Source organism: Halyomorpha halys, unplaced genomic scaffold, assembly GCF_000696795.3.
Source record: "Halyomorpha halys isolate HHAL.00 unplaced genomic scaffold, Hhal_1.1 Scaffold375.1, whole genome shotgun sequence".
Classification (NCBI taxonomy): domain Eukaryota; kingdom Metazoa; phylum Arthropoda; class Insecta; order Hemiptera; family Pentatomidae; genus Halyomorpha; species Halyomorpha halys.
Window position 1 is genome coordinate 218742 of NW_027105275.1, and position 22490 is coordinate 241231.

Sequence of the window (22490 nt, forward strand, 5' to 3'; positions counted from 1 at the left end):
GTTGTATTAAGTAAGGAATCATTTTTTAAATTACATTTATTAGGTTTTGGTTATTTCTTAACCATTATCTATGATGTTAATTTATAAATAAAGTTATACGTCCTGTGTCAACCAAAATTTATTTTTTCATCTACATTTTAAGGTACGTTTGTTCAATTCTGAACTGCATGAATTGAATATGTTTCATACATTAAACTAATATTGGTTACTGTTCATTACATGTTAAGAATAATAACACTTAAGCACCAATAGCCATGTAAATTTATGCAGCTCTTCCTGTTATTTGTTATTTGATGTTTAAATGTTGACAATCTAAATTTTAGGTTCTCTGATATTATATACTTTTGTTTTAGTTTTTTGGATGGTTCATCTCATACAATTTAGGTTTTGTGATGGAAATATGTATTAATAGGTGTTTATATGTTTTGCTGTTCTATAGTGATGGTAAAACTCTTATTACAGATTTTGCCTACCACAGATGTAGTTTTTATTTTTAAAAAATACCGGTTATGTTATAAAGATAGAACTAAATATGTGTGGACTGCATAGTGTTGGGTATTCTCAGAAAACCATAAAAACTCAATACTGTTTTAAAGCCTTTCATTTGAACTTTAAATATTAATGATGAATGGAATATGGTCCGGGTGCGGTCAAAATATTTGAAGTGCTCATTATAATATTAATATTTGAAGTGCTCATTCTGAACATGTTCAAGCTATGAAATTTAACAAATAAATTTGTTAGCATAAAACACTTCTTTCTTACCTAATTTGACTGATGCCAGCAATGAAGAAGAATGAATCAGCCCTTGATGTTTTAACAAAGGCCCCAAACCGGAAAGTATATTCTAATTTGATCAAAGGCGACATTTTTTTCTTATCAATAAAGTTTGAAGAAATGTTAGTTTAAAGTGTTTTAGAAAGAGCCCTTCATTTATTAATTTATCTCCCTTCTCATCACCATGATCATTAAATAATTTTAACTTTTTTTTTTTTTTTTTTTTTTTTTTTTTTTTTTTCGGCCAAGACTCCCATTGGAGTCCTATACTGCCTAACCATGGTTGGGGGTCAAAGTTCTTCATTTTGTGGGACCGCCACTCAATGAAAAAAGTCAACGTCCCAGGCCGGATTCGAACCGGCACCGCCAATAGACATCAAATTGGTAAGACTGTGTCTTAACCACTGAGCTATGGGCGGCCCAATTAGTTTAATTAATTAGTTTAATTTTAACTTATTGTTCCTTTTAATCATATTTGGCCAAATAATTATCTTTGTTTAACATATTTTCACATCCGAAAATACTTTTTATGGTTATTAATCTCACCGTTTCCATACCTGGCTTATGGCTGGTATGTTTTTACAATAATATTGACATTTTGATACATATTTATCTTGTTCAATACCAATGAGTTCATGTGGAGAAGATGGTTGGGGGTGCGGTTAGCAAAAAAACAAAAAATTATTTAGTTGTGCTGACGTTTCAACCTGATTTTCAGGGAGTTAGGACAGAGGTTCTGGCTAAACTTAATAATGAATTTATTCTACATTTTGTTAATACATTGACTGTTAGAGGAGTTATTATAAGAATAATATTGACTGTATTAGGAGGGATTTACAAACTAATTTCAGTTTCTCGCTTCGCTCGAGCTTATTTATTTATTCCTTGTTTTATTCTGTTTACGCTTCATTATTAATTTTGTAGTGCTTTTGGTTAATTGAAAAAATTAAATAGTAAATACAAGCATATAATTTAATGATATTGATAATTGCCAAATACAATATTTGTTGCAGCCTTGACCCAGATGACATGTTGTTTTCACCACCTAAATCTATATCTTCTGAACATAAAGATGTCATTCATGATGTGGCTTTCGATCATTATGGAAGAAGAATGGCTACTTGCTCGAGTGATCAGTTTGTAATGGTATAATTAATCATTTTTTTATTTATTAAAATTGTTTACTTCTGGTATCAATATTGCTATTGAAGTTCTATAGCCTTTTCTTTTTTCTGAAGTTCTTGGTGAAACTAATATTTTAAATTTATTGATTTTCGTTTGTTAATTTAAATAATTAAAGTTCCAGTTCACCAAATTGACTTTTTAAAAAGGGAGGGTTTATTGATTGATATACAATAAAGTTTAAACAATTGAAAATGATAGTAACATAGACTGAATCGGGCTAGGTTATTCAGAAAGACCGTGGTATATGTCCTCTTGTTTTTCTCTTATTAAATAAAGTTTAACTTGGACTAACAAAGTAAAATACCTTTGATTGATGCTGGATAAATGACTAATCTGGACCTCCCTCCAAAAATTAACTAGACAAAAACTTAACTTAGGACTAAAATTAATATTTCAGTTTTTAAATAAACATGCATCCGATTATACTGATATGTCAACAAAGAAAAAACTCACTGAAACTGTAACATTTTCAATCATAACTAATAAGAATTATCAGTGCTGCTCCCCCATACATCACTAACAATAACTTACACAAAGAGGAAATTACAAAATTCACACGTAAATTCAACTATTAAGTCATTATGAGCACTAAAACTTACTTAACACTCAAATCCTCTAATTTAAGGACTACTAACACAGGGCTTATCTAACACCAGACGAGGTTACAGAGGAGTGTTCATGACATTATTTTTATCTTAATATCACATTTGCTCGTTGTAATACATTCTTTACAGTTCTTCATTATTTGAATGAAGTAAAAAAAAAAAGTAGGGGGTTTTAACCTCCTAATGACAATCATTTTGATAAGGGAAACTTTCATGTATTCTTATGATTAACAAAGAATGAATCATTTATTATAATTAATAAGAATTTAGCTATTATATTTTTAATCCTATACTACTTATTTCTCATTTTGGTTGACCATGATCTTATTTCATTGAGTAACTCATTACTGTATCTGTGTATCTTTGAACAGCCTTCATCACTTGACCGAACCCCTTTGGGTCAACTAGTTTGTTGTTTTCTGCTGGGTTTAGAAATAACTGTGCACTTTTATTTTGAAAAAAATCTTGTTCTAACTTATAATTTTTCTTAGGAACTTGTTTTAAATAGTCTATGCAACAACGTTATTTATTAAACTTTTATTATCAAGTTCTCACGAGAATTTTTATAGTAAAAAAAGAAAACTTTTTCGGCAGAACTTTTTTAATAAAATCTTTTCCAAGAACTTTTTCAAACAAATTCTATATATTCAATTCTCCATAAAACTTTAAAGTGAAAACTTTTATAATAAGTATTTTTATTTTAAAAGGTTTATTTATAGTTATGGTTGTTTGTTTTTGTCTGTCTGCACACCTAATTGGGTTGATACTAATTAAATCATTACTTTAATTTTGTTTAATAGTACTGCTCTTTCCCTTTGGAATAATGAAAATTTTTCCAGGTATTTCCGGAATACGGAAATACCTCTTAATTTCCTCAGGAGATCCTCCTCAACCTCTACCACAGAAGTATGTGAGAGCTTATATTTAAAATTTTCCTGAGAAACATCTGTAATCAGAACTTTTATGAAACAGTCTGAATTTATCTGCCCTACTCAGTAAGAACACAGTAACTTCAAAAAAGTCATTTAGAAGATTTCCATGTTACTATAATCAGTAAAACATGTTCTGTATTCTAAAACATTAAAAACAAACTAAATACAATCATTTTCATAATTTGAGTGTCTTAATGCAGTAATTTTAGTCCTAGCAACTGGTTTATATATTAGCAATGCAGTGACTATACTTTTTAGTAAAAGTGCCATAACCAAATATCAATTGCTGCACATTTATTTAGCTAATATCAGTTATGGTGTATTTACACAGTTGAGAGTAATTAAAAGCAGTTGATAATCCTTTCCTGTAATTGTAGTATACAATCAGGCAGTGTTATCTAGAAGTGAATGGATTATGTACCAATTAAGTTAAAATAGGACAAATATATCTAAATAGAACTTAATGCAGTATAAATTTGTTGAACAAAATATGAGTGAAAACTGATATTGTGGTAAATACTGTGTTTTTAAAATGTTAACCTTACAAAATTGTCTGGGAAGTTGGAAAGTAAAAATTTAAAAAAAAAAAAAAAAAAAAAAATGTATAACATTTAATTTTTAGTGAGGGCTGGTAAATAACCTTCTAATAGACTGGAGACAAAAGCTGAAAAAGTGTCGGGACTGCATGATGTTTTTAATCATGTAGGCTGAAAGTACTATAACGATAGAGTATGCATGATGGATGACCCAAACTATAGAGGCTAAATTACCCATCATCTCTAATAGAATGTTAAGGAAGTTTTTATTAAAAGGTTCTTCAGATTATCAGATTAGAGTTCTTGATGAACTTTTTGGTAAAAGTTGTTTTAACGCAGTCATATTAAAACTTTTTGAAAAAGTTCAATAACTATTTCAAACCCTGGTAATCAGGAATATGCTGTAAATCTGTCCATATTGTCTCAGCCTCCCAACTCTTGTCTGTCATAAACTTTTCATTTAGCATCCTCTTCACTCTTCACCTTATAAATAATATAACTAAATAGGACAGAAGTCAATTATTCCCAAGATTAAAAGTGTCAAAAATTGATTATGATGTTTTATTTTTTTGGTGAAAATGTTCTATTTATAAAATTGTTTTATTTCCTCATTTTTGTGTAAAAGCTTTTTAAAAAATCCTTAACTGATCTCAATATTAATATAACATTTATAAATTACTTTTTGAAGTTAAAAATTGTAGATTGAGGTCTAGATAATAAACTTTCCTTGAAATGATATCACTTATCAGCATTTTAAAACCTAGGGCTCTTTAAAACCATTATTAACATTCAAATTACTTAATGATGTATCACATAATATGCCAACAAAATTAATTTTAGTATTCCCATAAAATATCTGTTAATTAATGGCAGATATTCTTGATCTATTGTTTTGCTTTTCTTACGGTTCTTAATTTTAGGTTTGGGATAAAGAGCAGGGTGATGACAATTGGAAAAAATCAGCTGAATGGAAAGCACATAGTGGTTCTGTTTGGAAAGTTGCCTGGGCTCATCCAGAATTTGGTCAGGTTTTAGCAACCTGTTCTTTTGACAGAACTGCTGCAGTATGGGAAGAAATAGGTAATGATATTAATACTGATATAAAACATTACTTCTTAATTTATGAATTTGTTTTTATATTTTTCAATCATGTGTGAACCTTAACCTTTTGAAGGCAGGAGGGGAATGAGTAGGGTGAACTGCTCGTACAATAATCTTATGAACATAAATAGTCCACTTGGACAGAATACTTTCTTTGCCTTTCAGGGTCCCCTTTATCACAAGTAAATAAGCAAATTTTTCTTGTATTTATTTTGTTTTTGTTGTTTAAATATCTAATGTTACTTTGCCATATAATTCACGTTACAAATCTATTCCGGTTATTTCAGCTAAGCAATGTAGTTGAGTGCCACCAATCTCATTTTAAAAACTGTTAAGATAGTTATAATAAAGAAGAATCAAGTCGGCTGCCCACTGAGCAACCTCCTTGGGTTTGAACTTGAAAGTATTGTTTCATTTGGTTAAAAGGGTCTATATACATGTGGAGGTAGTGGGTTGTAACTGTTATCTCAAGAATTTGGAAGATAGCGTCTTCCTCTTTATATGCCTTTCAGCGTGGAGGATCCTCCAGCCACTTTGAACACACATCGTAGTCTTTCACCAATTCCTTCAACTGAGCTAGGGTTTTCTCTCTTTTCTCACCTGGTCTCTGGATGTTTTTGAAGTATGTTCATCCTGCTGGGTTACCTTGTGGTCTCCTGCCAGTTGGTCTCACCTCCATATCCTTCTTTGTAACTCTCTTCCTCCATTCTACAGATCTATCCATACCATCGAAGTTGTCAACATTTCATAATTGATTTCAGTGAAAGTAACAGAAGATAAGTATCTCTTATCCTTTCATTTCTTATATTTTAGTTCCTTTATATTGCATTTAATTAACTTATAATTATAATATAAAAGCATTTATTAAACTGATACTATATTATTAATCTACTGCACCCTTGTAAACAATATTGATATATGCTTAAGCTGGTTCTATTTTTTTTTAATCATTCAAGCGAACGATTTCTTGATACTTGTTCCTTGTCCTAGTCAATCTTCAGAAGAAAAAATATCTAGAGGTTGAATTCAAAGATTTCGTTCTGGGTATAACATTGGTTTAAAAAACCTAGTGGTGAAGCTGCAGGAGCATCTTCAGCAATATATTGATGGTTTGGCCAATAATTAGAGAAGGTGAAAGTGACATCTTTAACGCTGATGAGACAGGGTTATTTTATAAACTTACTCTGATCACTACTTGATTATCAATTATTGTCCATCTCATATAAATTTATATTTTTATGATCAAATGTCTTGTCCACTAACTAAGGAATACAGAAAATTAAAACAAAACAATTTGTTTTAAGATTCCTTCAAGGATACGTGTAGTGAAGATTTTTTTTTTTTTTTTTCATTTCTTTCTTGACATTTACAACTGTACATAAAATACAACAAGTAAATTTGAAGTAAGAACATAATGGCATATTACAGGCATGTAGAGAAACTACACCTTGGTAACACTCTAAAAACATTTTTATAAGGTCTCGAGGCCATCTTCTTTTCAGGTGCCTGTGAGGATTGTCAGGAATGGAAGAGGAAGCAAGATCAGAAACTAATAGGTTTGAGTGGTTAGGGAGTTTATAATGGAAGGATTACATTAGGAACATTTAAGTCTTTATGGATGATTTTATTTGTGACAAAGTTAGGAGCATTGAGGATTTTACAAAGGATTTTGGATTGTAAGGATTGGATACGAGAGGAATCCAAAGGTTTAGTTGAGCCCCAAAACTCAACTCCGTATGTGCTGATAAGTCTTATTATTGTCGTGTAGATCTGTCTTTTATAATGAATTGGAAGTGACGTGAAGTGGAATCGACGTGCAGTTTCTTGTCTTTTCAGTCTTGTGTGAGGATTCCAAGTTAGTCGTTTGTCAAGATGTAGTCCAAGGTAGGGGATTTGTTGGGATGTCAGCTGTATAGACAGTGTAGAGGATGGGACCGAGGATACTACCTTGAGGAACACCAGCAGATTGAGAATAGAGGGATGAAAGGAACCATAATATATTAGTGAGAAAGGAACGGATAATGAGAAAGTATGTAGGAGGTAGGATTGTACGGAGTTTGTAAAGCAGTCCTGGGTGCCAGACTCAAAAGCCTGCTCTATATCGAAAAAGACTCCTGCACAGTACATTCCATGCTCCAAAGAAGACGAGACAACATCCACCACACGATGACATCGCTGGATAGTAGAGTGGGATGTTCGGAATCCAAACTGGTGATCTGGGATTATAAGATTGGAATCTAGGATGGGGTGTTGGTGTTTCAAAATGAGTTTTTTTAGGATTTTGCGCTTGATCGGTAATAGTGAGATAGGATGTTTGGGGTTTGGGTATTATTTGGACTAAAATAATTTCCATGGATCAGGAATATGGAACAGAGAACAGCGTTTATATATGTAGGTGAGGAATAGGATGGCTTTTCGAGAAAGAAGTTTAAGGATGTGGGATGTTATTAGGACCTATCCAGGAGCTTTGCGGTTAGGTAGTCTCTGAATGATGCTGGGTATTTCTGAAGGATGAAATGCTTTAGGTGTTTGGGTCATTTGGAGTGGAATATTTAGTTCTACTTCAATACATTCAAAGTGAATTGGGTTAAGGATATCAAGAAGGGGAATAAAGGTTTTAGAAAGGTGTTGTCCGAATGTTCAAGTCTAGTTTGTTTTCCAAGTCTTATCTAAATCCGTCCCAGTCTACTCTTCCTGTAATCAATGAAGGAGTGGAGGGCTTAGGTACGAAGCTTGAATTTAAAAAAAAAAAACAGAACTGGACTATGATCTGATGAAGGGTCATCCAGGAATTCTATAATGGCTTGGGAGGAGGAAATCTGGGAGATGATAAAGATGTTAAGGATATCCGATCTTTTTTTTTAGGGATGTAGGCCAATAAGTAGGATTTTTGTGCGAAAGGATACCATAAGTATTGGAGGTGGAAACTCGGGATAGGATGTTACCACGGGAGTTGGCTGTTCGGCATCCCCATCGTTGGTGTTTAGCATTGTAGTCTCCTCCAACAATGAAGCGTGGTCCGAAAGTTCGGAATAAGAAATCTTCAAGGTTATAAGAAAGGTTATTACCAGGAGGACAGTAGTAGTGAACATAAAATTGGGAAAGTAAAGTTAGTATCCTTGATGTTATTATAATAACCAGGCTTGTTACTGTCAACCATTATTTTGAACATTCTGGCATGCTAAGAAATCAAATTGAGGAACAATCACAGGAACCAAAGGAATTTGATGCAGTGGATGAACCTAATTTTTTGCAATGGCGTTGATTTTTAGTATTTCCATGTATGTTCATTGTTTTATAAAAAATAAAATCTATATCATCATCCAAATAAAGCAATTTATGCAGTTGATAGTTATAATTGATTTTGAAAAATTTCTGTTTCACATTTACATGATTTGTTTAGTGATTGGTTATAGCGAAGATTAGCTATTATGCCTGAATATGCATGAATGAATGCATACAATGAAATAATTAATACGTGATTATATATATTCATATTCCCATAATAAGTATATAAAATATGTCTAATGTCTATAAGTGAAATGATGTCTAAAATTAATTTGAAATATTCTAATGTTGAAATTTTTCAGTAGGTGAAAGTTATAATATAATAGGGCAGAAACATTGGGCTCGAAGAACAAATCTTGTAGATTCACGAACGTCTGTTATGGACGTCAAGTTTGCTCCAAAATCTTTGGGATTACTGTTAGCAACTTGTTCAGCTGATGGTGTAATAAGAATATATGAAGCACCTGATGTTATGAATTTAGCCCAGTGGACTCTTCAGCAGGAAGTACCTTGCAAATATCAAGCTAGTTGTATCTCATGGAATCCTAGTTATACAAGGTGATATTTTTTGTTTTAAGTATATATTTTTCTCAAATATGTCAACCATGTATTTCACTGTTTTTCTGTTTTCTTGTTGAATTTAATATGTTCAAAAAAAGATTATTCCATGTTTAAGTTTTATTTTATTAGGAATCAGATATTTTTCAATGTTTTGCACCATGATAGATATAGTTTACTAGACTTCATGTTTAGGAGTTCAGCTGAGACCTTCTAATCTTTTGTCATGTAAGTTCTTCACATGTTAAAAAATTTTATTCTATTTCCTCTTCCCTCCTCATTTTGTTATATTTTTTATGCTACTCTAATTAGCTAGACACAAGATATATGACTGGATAAGCTTGACAATGTTGGTGTGAGGGAACCCTAAGTTAAGCCCTTCATAGGCAATTGTGGTACTCTTTTATTTCTTAATTCAAAGATCTATTTATTTGGTATATTTAAAATTTTTATGATTTTGGATAATTTTTATATTATGATATTTTAGTAGCATTATTATTATTATTATTATTATTATTATTATTATTTTTCTTGTTCTTTTATTTCAGGGAGAGACGTTGCACTAAATATTTCAAACTGAATAACTCAGACAAAAAAGAAGGTGAAATGAAGTAAGTATAATGTATATAGTTGACCGTATAACTTTAAATATAAGAAGATGGTCAGGGTTGCGGTCAAAAAAGAACAAACAGCCCTAATGATCCCTGCAAGTGGGGCGCAATGTCAGACATTAAATAGTTAAAAACTATTTGTTCTTTTTTGTCCGCAACCCTAACCATCTTATATTTGAAGTAACTATAGTTTTTATAAATCTATATTTACAAATTATATAATTTGTTAATTGATGATAAAGTAATGAAGCAGAAACATTAAATACTATTGTTTTCTATTAGTTAAATATATTATGTTGTAATTGTGAACAATATATTTCAGAATACATGATTTGGACAATGGATATGCTAACTATCCTTTTATGGTTGAAGATCCTGATTCATACATTGTTGTGTGAGTAGATATTAATTTTAGTTTATTGTTAATTTTTAAACTATTGTTGTTTGTTATAACTTTTGTTTTCTTAAATAAGTATTTATCTCTTTTAGGCTTGTATCTTGGAGTATAAATGATTTCCCTTCAAAATCATTTGATCCTTGTGGTTTCCTTTAATTTTTATGAAGTGATACTTAATAGTATAAGGTGTTTTATACTCCCTCTTCCAAAACTCTTCATTGTTCAATGTTGTGTTCTACACTTGTAGCTGATAGTTGATAGCTACGCTTAGTGGAAGCTCAATAATTGCAGAAGACTCTAAAAGAGTTAACCACTCATCACTCTCCTCTCTTTGGTGAGAGTAAACAAAAATACTAAATTCGAAAATGATTCTAAGTTGTGAAACTCCAAAAGAAAATTAGAAACTTGAAGTTTCTGTGAATTTTTATTAGTGAATATAATAGGCATCTTATGTTTTTTTTACATTGGCTGGTTACTGAACTCAGAACAATCATAGCTAGTAGAAATTAGGACAGTACCAAATACAGTTTAAGACAATATGGAGCAAAATGGAGGTGCTAGAGCTCTTCCTACCACTCCCAACGCAACCTATTATATATCACTCTTGACGACACATTGTCATCATGCGTGCTCCCAAGCCACCACGGCTTGACGACTTTGTGTCATCTATCATGGTCAAAGTATTGACAAAACAAAGTCAGGCTGTCACTGTTTATCTAGTGATTTTTTTACACTTTTAAGCTGTCTCAATAAAACATGCAAATGCAAATCTTTTTTGTAACTTTTTATCTTCCTATAGAAAACTAGAAATCAATTTTCAGTAAATTCAGTATCCCAAAAATTTGAATTTTTTTTTAAAATTTGGTATCTCAAAGTAAAATTGGCCTTCCTTTGACTTTAACTTATCAAGTTTGACTGTGGGTCATAGAACAATTAGAGCTTTGTTTTGGTATGATTCACCTAAAGTTATAATAATTTCAAGTAATAGTATTATAGGATTATATTTTCTTGATTCTACTGTCATCTAGTAGTTTGTATATGTACCAAGTCTTCAATTCGTATATAATTATTACTTGGGGAAAACAGATTTTTCCTATTCATGATATTAGGATATTTGGTATACACACATTTTCTCAATTAGAGTAATTTTTTACTGAAATATTTAGCATTTAATGTTTTTTAACTTTTTATTTATTTTATTGGTGCTCAGTTTTTACTTATTTTGTAAAAAATTCACGAGTTTCAAGATTTTTAAAAAATTATATTTGAAATATATTTTGTGTTTAATGATTTTTCATTTATTTAAAATGTCCAAAAAAGGTTATTAAAAATTAGTTGAAATTATTTATTTTATGGCCCTAAAATTAAATGTTAATGTCCAGTTGTTTCTTCTAGGATATTCACATTGATGCAAAGCAGTCATTTCTAATTAAATGTTACCAAATTTTTGGACAATTTGCTACATCTGAGATCATTAAGGTGTTATTGGGTTGATTTGAGAATGTGTTTATTATAATAAGAAATCAAATTCACCATAAATTTTAAAGCTACAGGAGTTATAATTCACTTTAATAAATGAAACTTTGAATGTTTATAATATTTACATTTTATCAGAAGATAGGTACCAAAATTTAAAATAAAATAAGTTCTGTGAAAAGAATTTTTTTAAAAGTTTCCTGGTGTATTTTGTATTAGAGTCATTCCAGTAATGAAATTGTTTTATCAGTTTAATTTTAGATGGTTTTTTGCGGCTTTTGTGCACTTCTCAGCCTCCACTGGCTCATTACCAGTGACACAGTGAGAGGGATGCACTGGGATCTCAAAGAGCCCTGCTCTACCTCTCACAGGTGGGGGATAGAGTGTGCTCGGGGATCCTCAGGTCAATAGTGTAGATATTGTATATAGGAGAGTAAATGTGACTAGTGATTATTTTTTATTTTATTATTATTATTAATATTATAAATATATTTTTTTGTCTTTTAATTTACATAGTTTTATTTTTATGTAATTTTTTTAAATTTTAGTATGAATGTGATCAATTATCACTATTACCTCTTGCCCAAAAACATTGTGGCAGATTGTAATATTTATCAATAAATAAAGTATTAAAATGAAAAAAAAAAAAATAGTAAATAAAATTTGCTACAGAAAATAAAACAAACCTTAAAAAAATGATCTATTTGTTTATCTTAGAAAATTAAGACAAATATTTACAAACTAATATTTAATGCAAAAAATACCAACTCATAGTTTTTTTATTTATTCATTCAATACCAAATCGGCCTGGTGGGCCTTACATGGTTATTGTAAGAGGTATATAACACATAGTTGTGTTGTAATAAATATCTATAGAATAAAATTGTGAATTGTCAGTACTGGCTATCATTTTCAGTTAGAGATTGTGCTCAAATTGTTTCTCTTATACACTGTTAAAATCACTTACTTGACTTCAAAGCTTCAGTGAGGTTACATTGACACGTAAGTAGTGGTGTGAATAGTGAGTGGAGTAATCTGAAATATTTATAAAATATTGGCTTGGAAGACAATTTCTGTTTGCCAACCCAATCCATTTTTATTAAAAAATGCTAACTAATTGTAAAAATTACTGCTTTACTAATGTAATGAAGCAAATCCTATCATTTAAATTTATATATTAAAAATATCTTTTATTAAGAGAAATTATTGATTTTGAGTGGTTTTTTCATTATATTGCTCTACTTTTATAATACAATCTATCATCTGTGTATTTGAACTTTACTGTATTGAAATATACCTATTTGAGTACATAACTGTATTCTGATATATTTAAATTATTATATTCATTCCAGACCCCAGGTGCCTATGCTTGCTGTAGGATTCGATGATCAAAACTGTGGAGCTAATAATAGAGTGGTAATTTTACAAAATATTACAAGACTGAGGAGATGGAATAAAACTGAGTGCTCGACATCAGTAACTGACCATTGTACTTCATCAGTAACTGATCCAGTTCATGATTTAGCCTTTGCTCCACGGCTTGGCAGAAGTTATGACCTATTAGCTGTCGCAACCAAGGATATCAAACTTTATATTTTATGTCAGATTATGTAAGTATTTTTTAAATTATAAATTATTCTATAAATCTAAAAGTAATGCTTATTTTTGTGATTTAATATTATCATTGAGAATTGTAATGAATTTTAAGTAAGCATATCATGTATAACTCGTAGTAACTAACCATAAGTAGCTCTCTAATTATAGTCTTTGCTTTACTAATACCTGTATAGTGAAAGGATTGATTTAAAGTCATTCGTAGTCTAGAGAATATCAAGATCATCATAAATAATTTTATTATGTTCATGGAGAATTTTTTCAAGTCCATTAGAACCTCAGGTGTGCAACCCAACTGTAGTGATGATAAGTTCTTACTAGCCTAATCCAATAAGTTGCACTAAGAATAATTGAAGTCTGAAAGGAAGTTAATTACGCTGCTAGTACAACTTGTGTCTGGAGTGGGTAGGAAGTTAATTATGCTGCTAGTACAACCTGTATCTGGAGTAGGTTTATGGGTGCACCTGGTACAACTACACCAAGAAATTATATTTTATACTTCAAATGCTATTCTGCCTCTATTTGGGTATTCTTCACCTGGTATGCTTGTTCACTTGACTTCTATTTTACAAATATATTGGCCTGTTTTTCCAGTCTGTCATTTTGATTGAGGATTCTGTGTAGACTCCCCAGTCGGCATTAAAAAAAAAAAAAAAAAAAAAAAAAAAAAAAAAAAAAAAAGAGTTGGTGTTCTATTAGAAACTACAAGACGGAACCCTGTGGGACCGCCAATTTAGCCCTATACATAGTCTAATCCCTGAAATAGGATCCCAACCCTGAAGTTGTCACTGATTACTCTCATAAGATAGCCAGGCAATGTTACAAATGCCTTACCTAATATATCAACCCAACAAATAGATAACTTCTAAACTTCCTTTATCCTTTAGGATCAATCTAATTTAAATTAGGCCTATAAAAATATCCCTCTGCTCTTCCTTAGTAATATATGAATTATCTGGTGTTGGTAACGGTTATAGATCTAGCAATCGCTACCTGTTCCTGAAATAGGATTCTCTTGATATTGTCATCATGTGGTTGTATGGGGAAGATACTTTTTAATAATTGAGGCCATCAATCAAATCATGTTAACTGACAAAATAAAAACTTCTGCACTGTTAAAAAGTGTGTTAAGTACAATAATTTATGTTCAAACTTGGGTAACTTGACATCATACTGAAACAAAAAAACGATTAAAATAAGGCAAATTATAAAACATTAGCATTTGAGATTTATCAGTAATCGTATTTGAAGGTTATTGTCCTGCTTACATAAATTTATAATAGAGTATAGTTTCTCCATTCAATAAATGTTTAACTTTGCTTTCTGATCATTTGTTCTTACCAAACATGTCTCTTCTCAGTTCTCTCAAGATTGGACAAACTGCCAGGAAGTGGAAAATATCCTCTAGTTCCCTGAGTTTGCGTAACGATCAAATAGCACTGTCATCAATTTCGAGAGTTTCTTATCAAGATTAAGTGTTTCTGTTTGTGGATTCATCACCGTACTGATCATATGTATGCTTTTTTCATCATCGATATATGACATCTGTTCTGATCCAAATTTTAAAAGTTTATGTAAGAAGTGAAATTGTGCTTTCTCTAATCTCTCTTGTAATAATATTTTTTCAAACTTTTCCATTGTGTTCACTATATCATCTACAGTCCTCTTTCTTTGTGTTTCTGATGAGTTTAAAAATTTCTTATGATTTATTTTGCTCTTTATGCATATTCTTGGAGATCACAAAACCATGCCAACTCCTTGAAAATAGTTGTCTGCATTAATTGTTTTGTTACTTTGACCTGAGATTGAGAACCTTCAGAATATAATTCAGATGCAGTTTAAGACTGTATAAATATTGTGGCTCTCTTCTGGTTTCCAGCAGTAGTGCATAGTTTGATGTGGTAATAGGTGGATAAAACAATCATTTTTATAAAATTTCTCTGTAGCTCTTATGTTTTTTTATACTTCTTGCATACCCAAATCTGTGCTCTATTACAGAGAACCGCTTTTGTGACTGCATCAAATACTTGATATTTGGCAAATAACTTGTTTCTTTCTCATGTATGAATTCTGTGTGCTGTGGAGACCATACTTTATTATCAAGGTTTTCTTTTCAAAGTGTTTTTTAAGAGAGAGTGTGGGGGTTAATGTTATTCCTAAATATTATTATACTCAACTATTACTTCAATGTTTTGATTTTAGTATGTCCGAACCTCGTATACTGCTGGATATCCAACATTCCAAAAATACATAATTTAGGATTTGTTGAGATTGACTTTGAGGAGGTTCTATTAATTGCTCTAGCATGAAAACTTATTAATCATAGTTTGTAGTAAAGTTTTATCCTCACTTAAGAAGATGATGTCATCCACAATTATCAGACAATTAACAACTGTTTCTTCAATTATGATTCCATCTCCTATAAAGTCCGGAGATCAGATATATACCAAACTTGGAAATATATACCTAAGGAGGTGAAACTTTGTTTCTTAACTATATTGCTGATTCTGTAAAGTAGTTAGTAAAGTGTTTTTCTATTATATTTAAAATTTTCGAGGAAAACATTATTAGGAAGCTTATAGAATAATGAACAATAATCTATGGAATCAAATGCTTTCTTAAAATCCACAAAAAAGGCGTAAGCTTTGTTTCGTTTTATGGATAGCTTTATTTAAGATGAACCTAGGTTGAACCTCTGTTAATATATTGTTTTCTTCAATAAAAACCTTTTAAATACAAGACCTGTAAGACCTGGCCTCACAGTCTATAAAGGAAATTGCTTTATGATTCTTTTCATCATTTAGGTCTCCATTCTTATGTTGTGGATAAATCAAAGCCTTAGTAAAACTTGACAGTTTTCTTACCTAGTAAAGCATTATAAAACTCCAATAGTTTTTCTAAAAACTTATTTGGAACATATTTATAAAATTAGTTAGTAATTCTATCAAACCCTAGTGCTTTATTAACTTTAGAGCCATGAAGAACTTCTAGCAATTCGTTAAATTCAAATGGCCTTTCCATTTCATTAATTATAATCAAGTCTTTAAACTTACTACTTAATTCTTTCAACAATGTATGAAATCAGCCTTGAAAAAGCTGGTGATGCCCAAAACTTTAATTCATAAAATATTTATGTTACCATGTTTTATGTATAAACACATTTTATATGGCCTACCTGACAGGCATGTATTGACCTCATCCTTTGTATGTTCATATGTTCATGTTGGAATATAGATTTGTGAATAAACAATTAATGGTTATTTTTACTTGCAGGAATTCGTCATTTGCTACCGTAAAGTTTAAATTACATTTAGCTGCGAATTTTGAAGGTCATAACAGTACGGTATGGAGAATCAGTTGGAACTCAGTTGGAAGTATTTTAGTTTCTTCTGGTGATGATCGTTGTGTGAGGTTATGGAAACAATGTTAGTTTTTTTTTTTTATTCCTATTATGTCTGATAGTTTTTGTCATACTTGATTTATAATGAGTATTTTTAGTTTATAATGGTTGTAATATTTAAACTAAAATCGCACTTAGTTAGTTTAGTTTTTTATTAGAGATAACATTTATTTTACTGTTATTATGAACAGATCATCTATATACTTTGTTAGTAATATCAGTTTTATTTTCATTTTATTTATTAATGGATTCTTCAATAATTTTATGTATAGGAAGATGGTCAGGGTTGCGGTCAAAGCCCTTTACATCCGATTGTTATCACTGACATTTAATTATACAATTAAAACACTTTATAATCATATTAGTGTTAAGTTATACTTTGTTTATGGTGTTAAGAGTTTATGAGGTCCAATCATTTTTATTTAAAGAATATTTGTATCATCACCTTTAGTTGGAGAGTTGATTCAGTTTATCAATTATTTCTAGATTTGTTAGCCAGTTTGAAATAAACAAGATCAAAATAAAAAAACAAAATACTTCTTTATAAAAAAAGAAAACAAAAACAAATTAATACAATGGCTTCTGCTTTATAAATATATATATATATATATGGTTGTATGTTACAATTTGTCTGATCTTTGTTTGTTGGAAAGGAGACATGTTCCTGACAGGATGAAGTATAGAAGGAGGGTTTATGTGACATTCATGTTGTTCCATTATAATGCTGGAGTTGGCCAGACAAGCTTCATTGTGAAGTAAAATATGACTCACTGTTAGCACAGGCAGGATTGGTCTAGGTAGCCTGGCTATATGTACTGTGTATGCAGTTAATACTCTACCTATATACAGTCTATAAAGATATTCTATATTTTATATGTTTTTGGCCGCAACAGATATATATTGATTTGATTTTATTTATTAATGACTTATTCAAGTTTTAAGTTCCTTTGAGCTTTTTCTTTATATTTTTTCTACAATTATAAACTGGTTCTTTTTAGGTTTAATCAATGAAGTAGATACCCATTCCTATTTATTATGTAAAACTAATTTTTTTAAAATGAAAATCATCATTTATTAATTTATTGTAATAATCATATGCAAATTTAAATAACATAAAATTAATCATATTCAATATTAAATCAAATTTAACATAAATTCAAAGAGACCTCAGACCAAATATGCCATAGTCAAATGTCTGATAATGATTAAATTAAATTTTAGAAACAACCTGGATAAATGTTTTAGATTTATTTTTGGTTAAAGTTTGAGTTTAAAGACAATTTATTTGGAAAGTGATAGCCTGGGAGAGAGTCAGAAAAAGACAATTAAAAATAATGTTGGTTATTTAGTGATAGCTGATGTTTCGATCCAAATTGTTGGACTTCATCAGTGCTGCCTGCATAAAGGGCTAGAGAGTTTAACAGATTGAAGGTTAATGAGCCAATTAAGCACAGTAAAAAGACATTCTTTGAATTGTCTCTTTGACCTTCAGCCTGTCTAAGTCTCCACTCCTTTAGGAAGACCTACTATGTGAATTGAAACATCAGTTTTGAATAAATAGTCTAAACTATTTAATTGTTTTCCTTAGCACCATATCCATCTTGATTTTAATTACAGTCAACCTTGTATAAGGGAAAAACTTTATTAAAAACAACAAACATGTGCTGCCCAATTTCATTGGGTTGCTGATTAAGTACACATACTTATTCTAATCTGATTGAACAATTTTTTTTTTCAATCTTAAAATACATAGGCTAACAAGTAAACAAATAGCAATATATAATATAAAATAAAATAATGTATTTCTGTGCTTTCAGTTTTATAACATAGCTCAATTAACTTTGGGAATAGAATTTATCAATGTTGTAAGTACATATACAAAAAAAAATGAACAAGAAGCCAAACCCTTGAAAAACTGATATATCTCAGCAGCCATATCACTGAGTATTCTAATTGAAATAACAAAGATCATATGATTTGTAAGAAGTTACTAAAGGCTTGTACAATGTTTGGGTACTATATTTTTAAAAGAAAAATTAAACCAAACTTGAGGAAAAGGTGGTTGGGGGTACTGATGTCAGCACAAATAAATAAATTTTTGTTTATTTGGTGACCGCACCACCGACCATCTCCTCATATTAATCTACCTTATTATAAACCAAAACTTGGATATAGCTTCTTTAAAGAAGCTTTCTAGCACTTCTCATGGTTACTATTCCAATGAATACTGTATAAAGGGATATAATGCGGGTTCAAATTATGTTATGTTGATGATTTTAAAGTAAATTTATTATATTAAATACCAGAGGATTTCCTACCTTTAATTATTTATTTTTTTCATTTTACAAATATATTTCTAAAATTCGTAAATCTTAATTTTTCTTTTTTGTTCTTTAATTTATAATAACTTTAATTTCTTTGAAGGTCCAGTTGGTCCTCATGATAAAAGTGAAGATGAACGGGGAGTTTCATCTCCAGCTAAATCGTTGGATTCTGCGCAAGGACAAGGTAATAGTACTTCTACATATGGCTATGTGTGTACTAGGGATAGAGTACATTCTTTCTTAGTGAAAAAATAAAAAAACTTTTGACTACTACCATTCAATTTTTAACAACATATCACACCAACCCCACGTATTGCTTTTAAGTTAAAAAGCAATAGCGATTGGGAAAATTATTAAAGTAGACCTATAACTTTTTCCTGTATACTTGTTCATCTCCCATAAAAATTTATAATTTTTGGAAGATTATATCTGTGGTATATGGCCTATCTTTTGAGAACATTGTTAATTTTCTTCTACAGCGAACCTAACTTTAGAATTTTTAGTAGGATAGAATAATTTTTTTTAGGGATTATGACAGCAAATGAAATTTGAAGATTAATTCACATTTGGTACTTATTTGATTTGACACATCCTATGGCACTAATTGCCAAGTACCTAGAATAATCTTAAATTATACAAAGCAACAGAAACAGTTGGTTTCTAACAATTTGCATGCAAACAGTTCAGAAAATCAAATAAATATAAAGAACAAAATCATATGAGAATTCAATTTCCCGCAGGAATCTGTCAACTTAATTTGAATTTCTTGGGCAGGCCAAGGAGACCCAAATACCATTCATGATTATACCTCAATAACGATGATGAATTCTTATGGGAGATAGAATTCTGAAATTAATTTGTCTTTAGGTTTCTTCCATTTTCCGCCCTATTGATATGTAGATTTTCAAGAAATGGAATAAAATCTTTGTTATTTTTGTCCATTTATGCCTTTAGGATAAATTAGAACAGTTCAAGTCAAGAAAGTATTTTATATGAATTTTTCTTAACATTTCATTTGCTTCCAGACTGCATGAAAAAATTACAAAATATGAAGGTGGTCAGGGTTGTAGTAAAAAAAGAACAAAATAGTTTTCAACTATTTATTGTCCGATATTTTGCCCCACTTTGTAGCGCTTCATCAAGGCTGTTCAAGACGATAGGTTAAAGAGCCTGTTTAACCTATCATCTGGAACCCTGGCCATCTTCTTTATATTTTAAATTACATGGTCAACTATATATATAAGTTAAATGTTTGTGAGCTAAAAGAGATAAGGTAGATTAAAGTGACCAACTCGCTTGTTACTCAAACACTGACTTTTATTGTGTTCCATACCTCTATATATACATCTTCGATCAGCTGATCTACTCGATCCCCTGACATTGAAATAACAACTGACTAAGGCTGTAACTCCCCCCTACCAGTTTACGAACAATCCTTCTAAACTTATACTATAGAATAAAATAATATAAAATACAACAACAATAACTATTTACAATATAGTATATACAGTAAACAAAACAAAAGATTGATAGTCCTCATAAACTGTATTACAAACTAAAAGTAAAGTAAAACAAAAATAAAATCATGACTTCATACAATTAAAAAAAAATACAACATAATTTATTCAGTACATTGCTATAATGAAAGATAACTTAAACAAAAATTATATATAAGAAGATGGTCAGGGTTGTGTTCAAAAGTGAAACAAAAATATATGTATATATAGTTGACCGTAAAAATTGATATATAAGAAGATGGTCAGGATTGCGGTCAAAAGTGAAACAAAAATAGTTTACAACTATTTATTTTCCAACGTTTCGCCCCACTTTGCAGGGCTTCAATGATAACAACTGTAGTATTTATATATCGTGAAATATAAATACGATCTATAAATAATATAATTTCACTGTCAACTATATATACATACAAACAAAAATTACTTTACCACTTTAGAAAACAAAACACAACAGATAATATGAGATAAGGACTCTTCGGATTACTCTTGCACAGGTGTTTTGGTTAGCGGAACTTGAAGTTGTTCAATATGAACTGTCCTGCGCCTTTTGGGTTCTGTAATATTCTCAATAGTTACAACATTATGTTCTCTTATTGTCACCCTGAATGGTCCCTCGTATCGCTGTATCTCCTTACTCCTGTTTGATCCCAACTTTTTATATATAATTGTCCCAATTTTTATTGTTCCCTTCCTATCTGTAAGGTTTAAATTCTCCTTAGCTACTCTCTTGGCTTTTTCCATCTCCAATTTTCCCATAGCTTTTTCTTAGTGGCATGATTGTTGCTTATCTTGTCACCGTCCGCCGCCATGCCCTTATAGTCCCGCCGGATTCCACAAAGCCCGAAAAGGATCTCAAATGGCGAAAACCCCGTAACGGTGTGCACCGAATGAATGTATGCTGCAATTGCCTTTGGCATTGCCACTTCCGGTTCCAGTCCTTGGTCTATCTGGTACAATCGAAGGTGATCGCTCAGCGTTCCGTGAAGCCACTCTACGCCTCCTTTACTTTTGGGTTGTCCTGGTGTGTTGAGGTGCCATATCACATCCAAGTCTTTCATTACCTTTTGTATCAAAGATTTGTCAAATTCTCTTCCACCATTCAATGAGATGCGTTCTAGAACTCCATAGAACTGAAACCACAAGCGGAGAGCTGCCAATTCTGCTTCCGAAAACCTATCTTGCACCTGGTACGCCATTGCTGGCTTACTGAAGAGGTCAATCATGGTCACCCATTTGTACCCCTTCCATGTAAATGTGTCGATTTGTAAATCTTTGAGTGGTGCATCTGTGGTATGTGTCTTCTCCTGTCTTCCTTTAGGCAGATATGTGTCTCACCTAGTGTGTAGACAAACCTCACAGCTTCCTACAACCTCTGATATAGTCTTCCTCATTCCCCACCAAAAGTATCTTCTCTTTAACGTTTGCATAGTCTCATGGATTCCCCGGTGATTTGTCTTACCCTCATGATACGCTAAGGTGACTTCTCGTTGTTGTTCGTCTTCCAGAAGGGTTTCTACCATCAGTTTGCAACGGACGAATGTCCTGTCCATTCCAATCTTTCATCATCACACCATAGCCGCTTGATCTTCTCCCAAACGGTTTCGTTCACAATATACACGTGATGCTTTTCTCCATGCTCCGAAGCATTATTCAACATTCTACAGATCTGGTCATTCTTCACGCTTGGTTGCGACTAGATTGTCGTTATTATACTTCTCCCATACTCACTATGTTTAATTTTGGTCAATCCGGTGGTTTTCGTTTTCCAAATAATTTGTCTCTTCTTGGCATTAATTATTTCCGAATTCCTTTTATGTCACTAGGTACTGTCATTTTCTGAATAGCTGCAACTTTATCTGCGTCTGGTTTAACTCCCTCCCTAGAAATCGTGTGACCCAAAAATTGTATTGTTTCTGCCTCAGCGCCAACTTTTTCCCCGACAATTTGAGCCCAAAATGTCTTGTTCTCTGGAACAAGCTATTTAAGTGTCGCACATGTTCAACCTCGTTCTTACTGAACACAAGGAGGTCATTCATGTAAATCTGACGGATTACATCTTCGATCAGCTGAAATTGAAATAACAGCTTACTAAGGCTGTAACTTATATATACTAATTTTTACCCTTTTTTATCCTCTGTAGTAAGCCCTATAGAAGAGGCGTATATAAAA

The 22490-nt window shown here is 31.2% G+C and overlaps 1 protein-coding gene across 2 annotated transcripts in view; it reads left to right on the forward strand.

Annotated features, from left to right (window-relative positions):
- LOC106681940 (nucleoporin SEH1) overlaps positions 1–22490 on the forward strand; it is a 25131-nt gene continuing 2641 nt past the window's right edge. Inside the window, exons 1-9 of one of the 2 annotated variants that reach the window (XM_014422542.3) lie at positions 1–142; positions 1791–1923; positions 4956–5115; positions 8727–8982; positions 9531–9593; positions 9916–9987; positions 12819–13076; positions 16354–16505; positions 18905–18988. In XM_014422542.3, coding sequence (XP_014278028.1) covers positions 1807–1923; positions 4956–5115; positions 8727–8982; positions 9531–9593; positions 9916–9987; positions 12819–13076; positions 16354–16505; positions 18905–18988 — 1162 coding nt within the window. In that variant the 5' untranslated portion in view covers positions 1–142; positions 1791–1806. The remainder of the gene's footprint in view (positions 143–1790; positions 1924–4955; positions 5116–8726; positions 8983–9530; positions 9594–9915; positions 9988–12818; positions 13077–16353; positions 16506–18904; positions 18989–22490) is intronic. The other variant, XM_014422543.3, reaches the window with a different exon arrangement.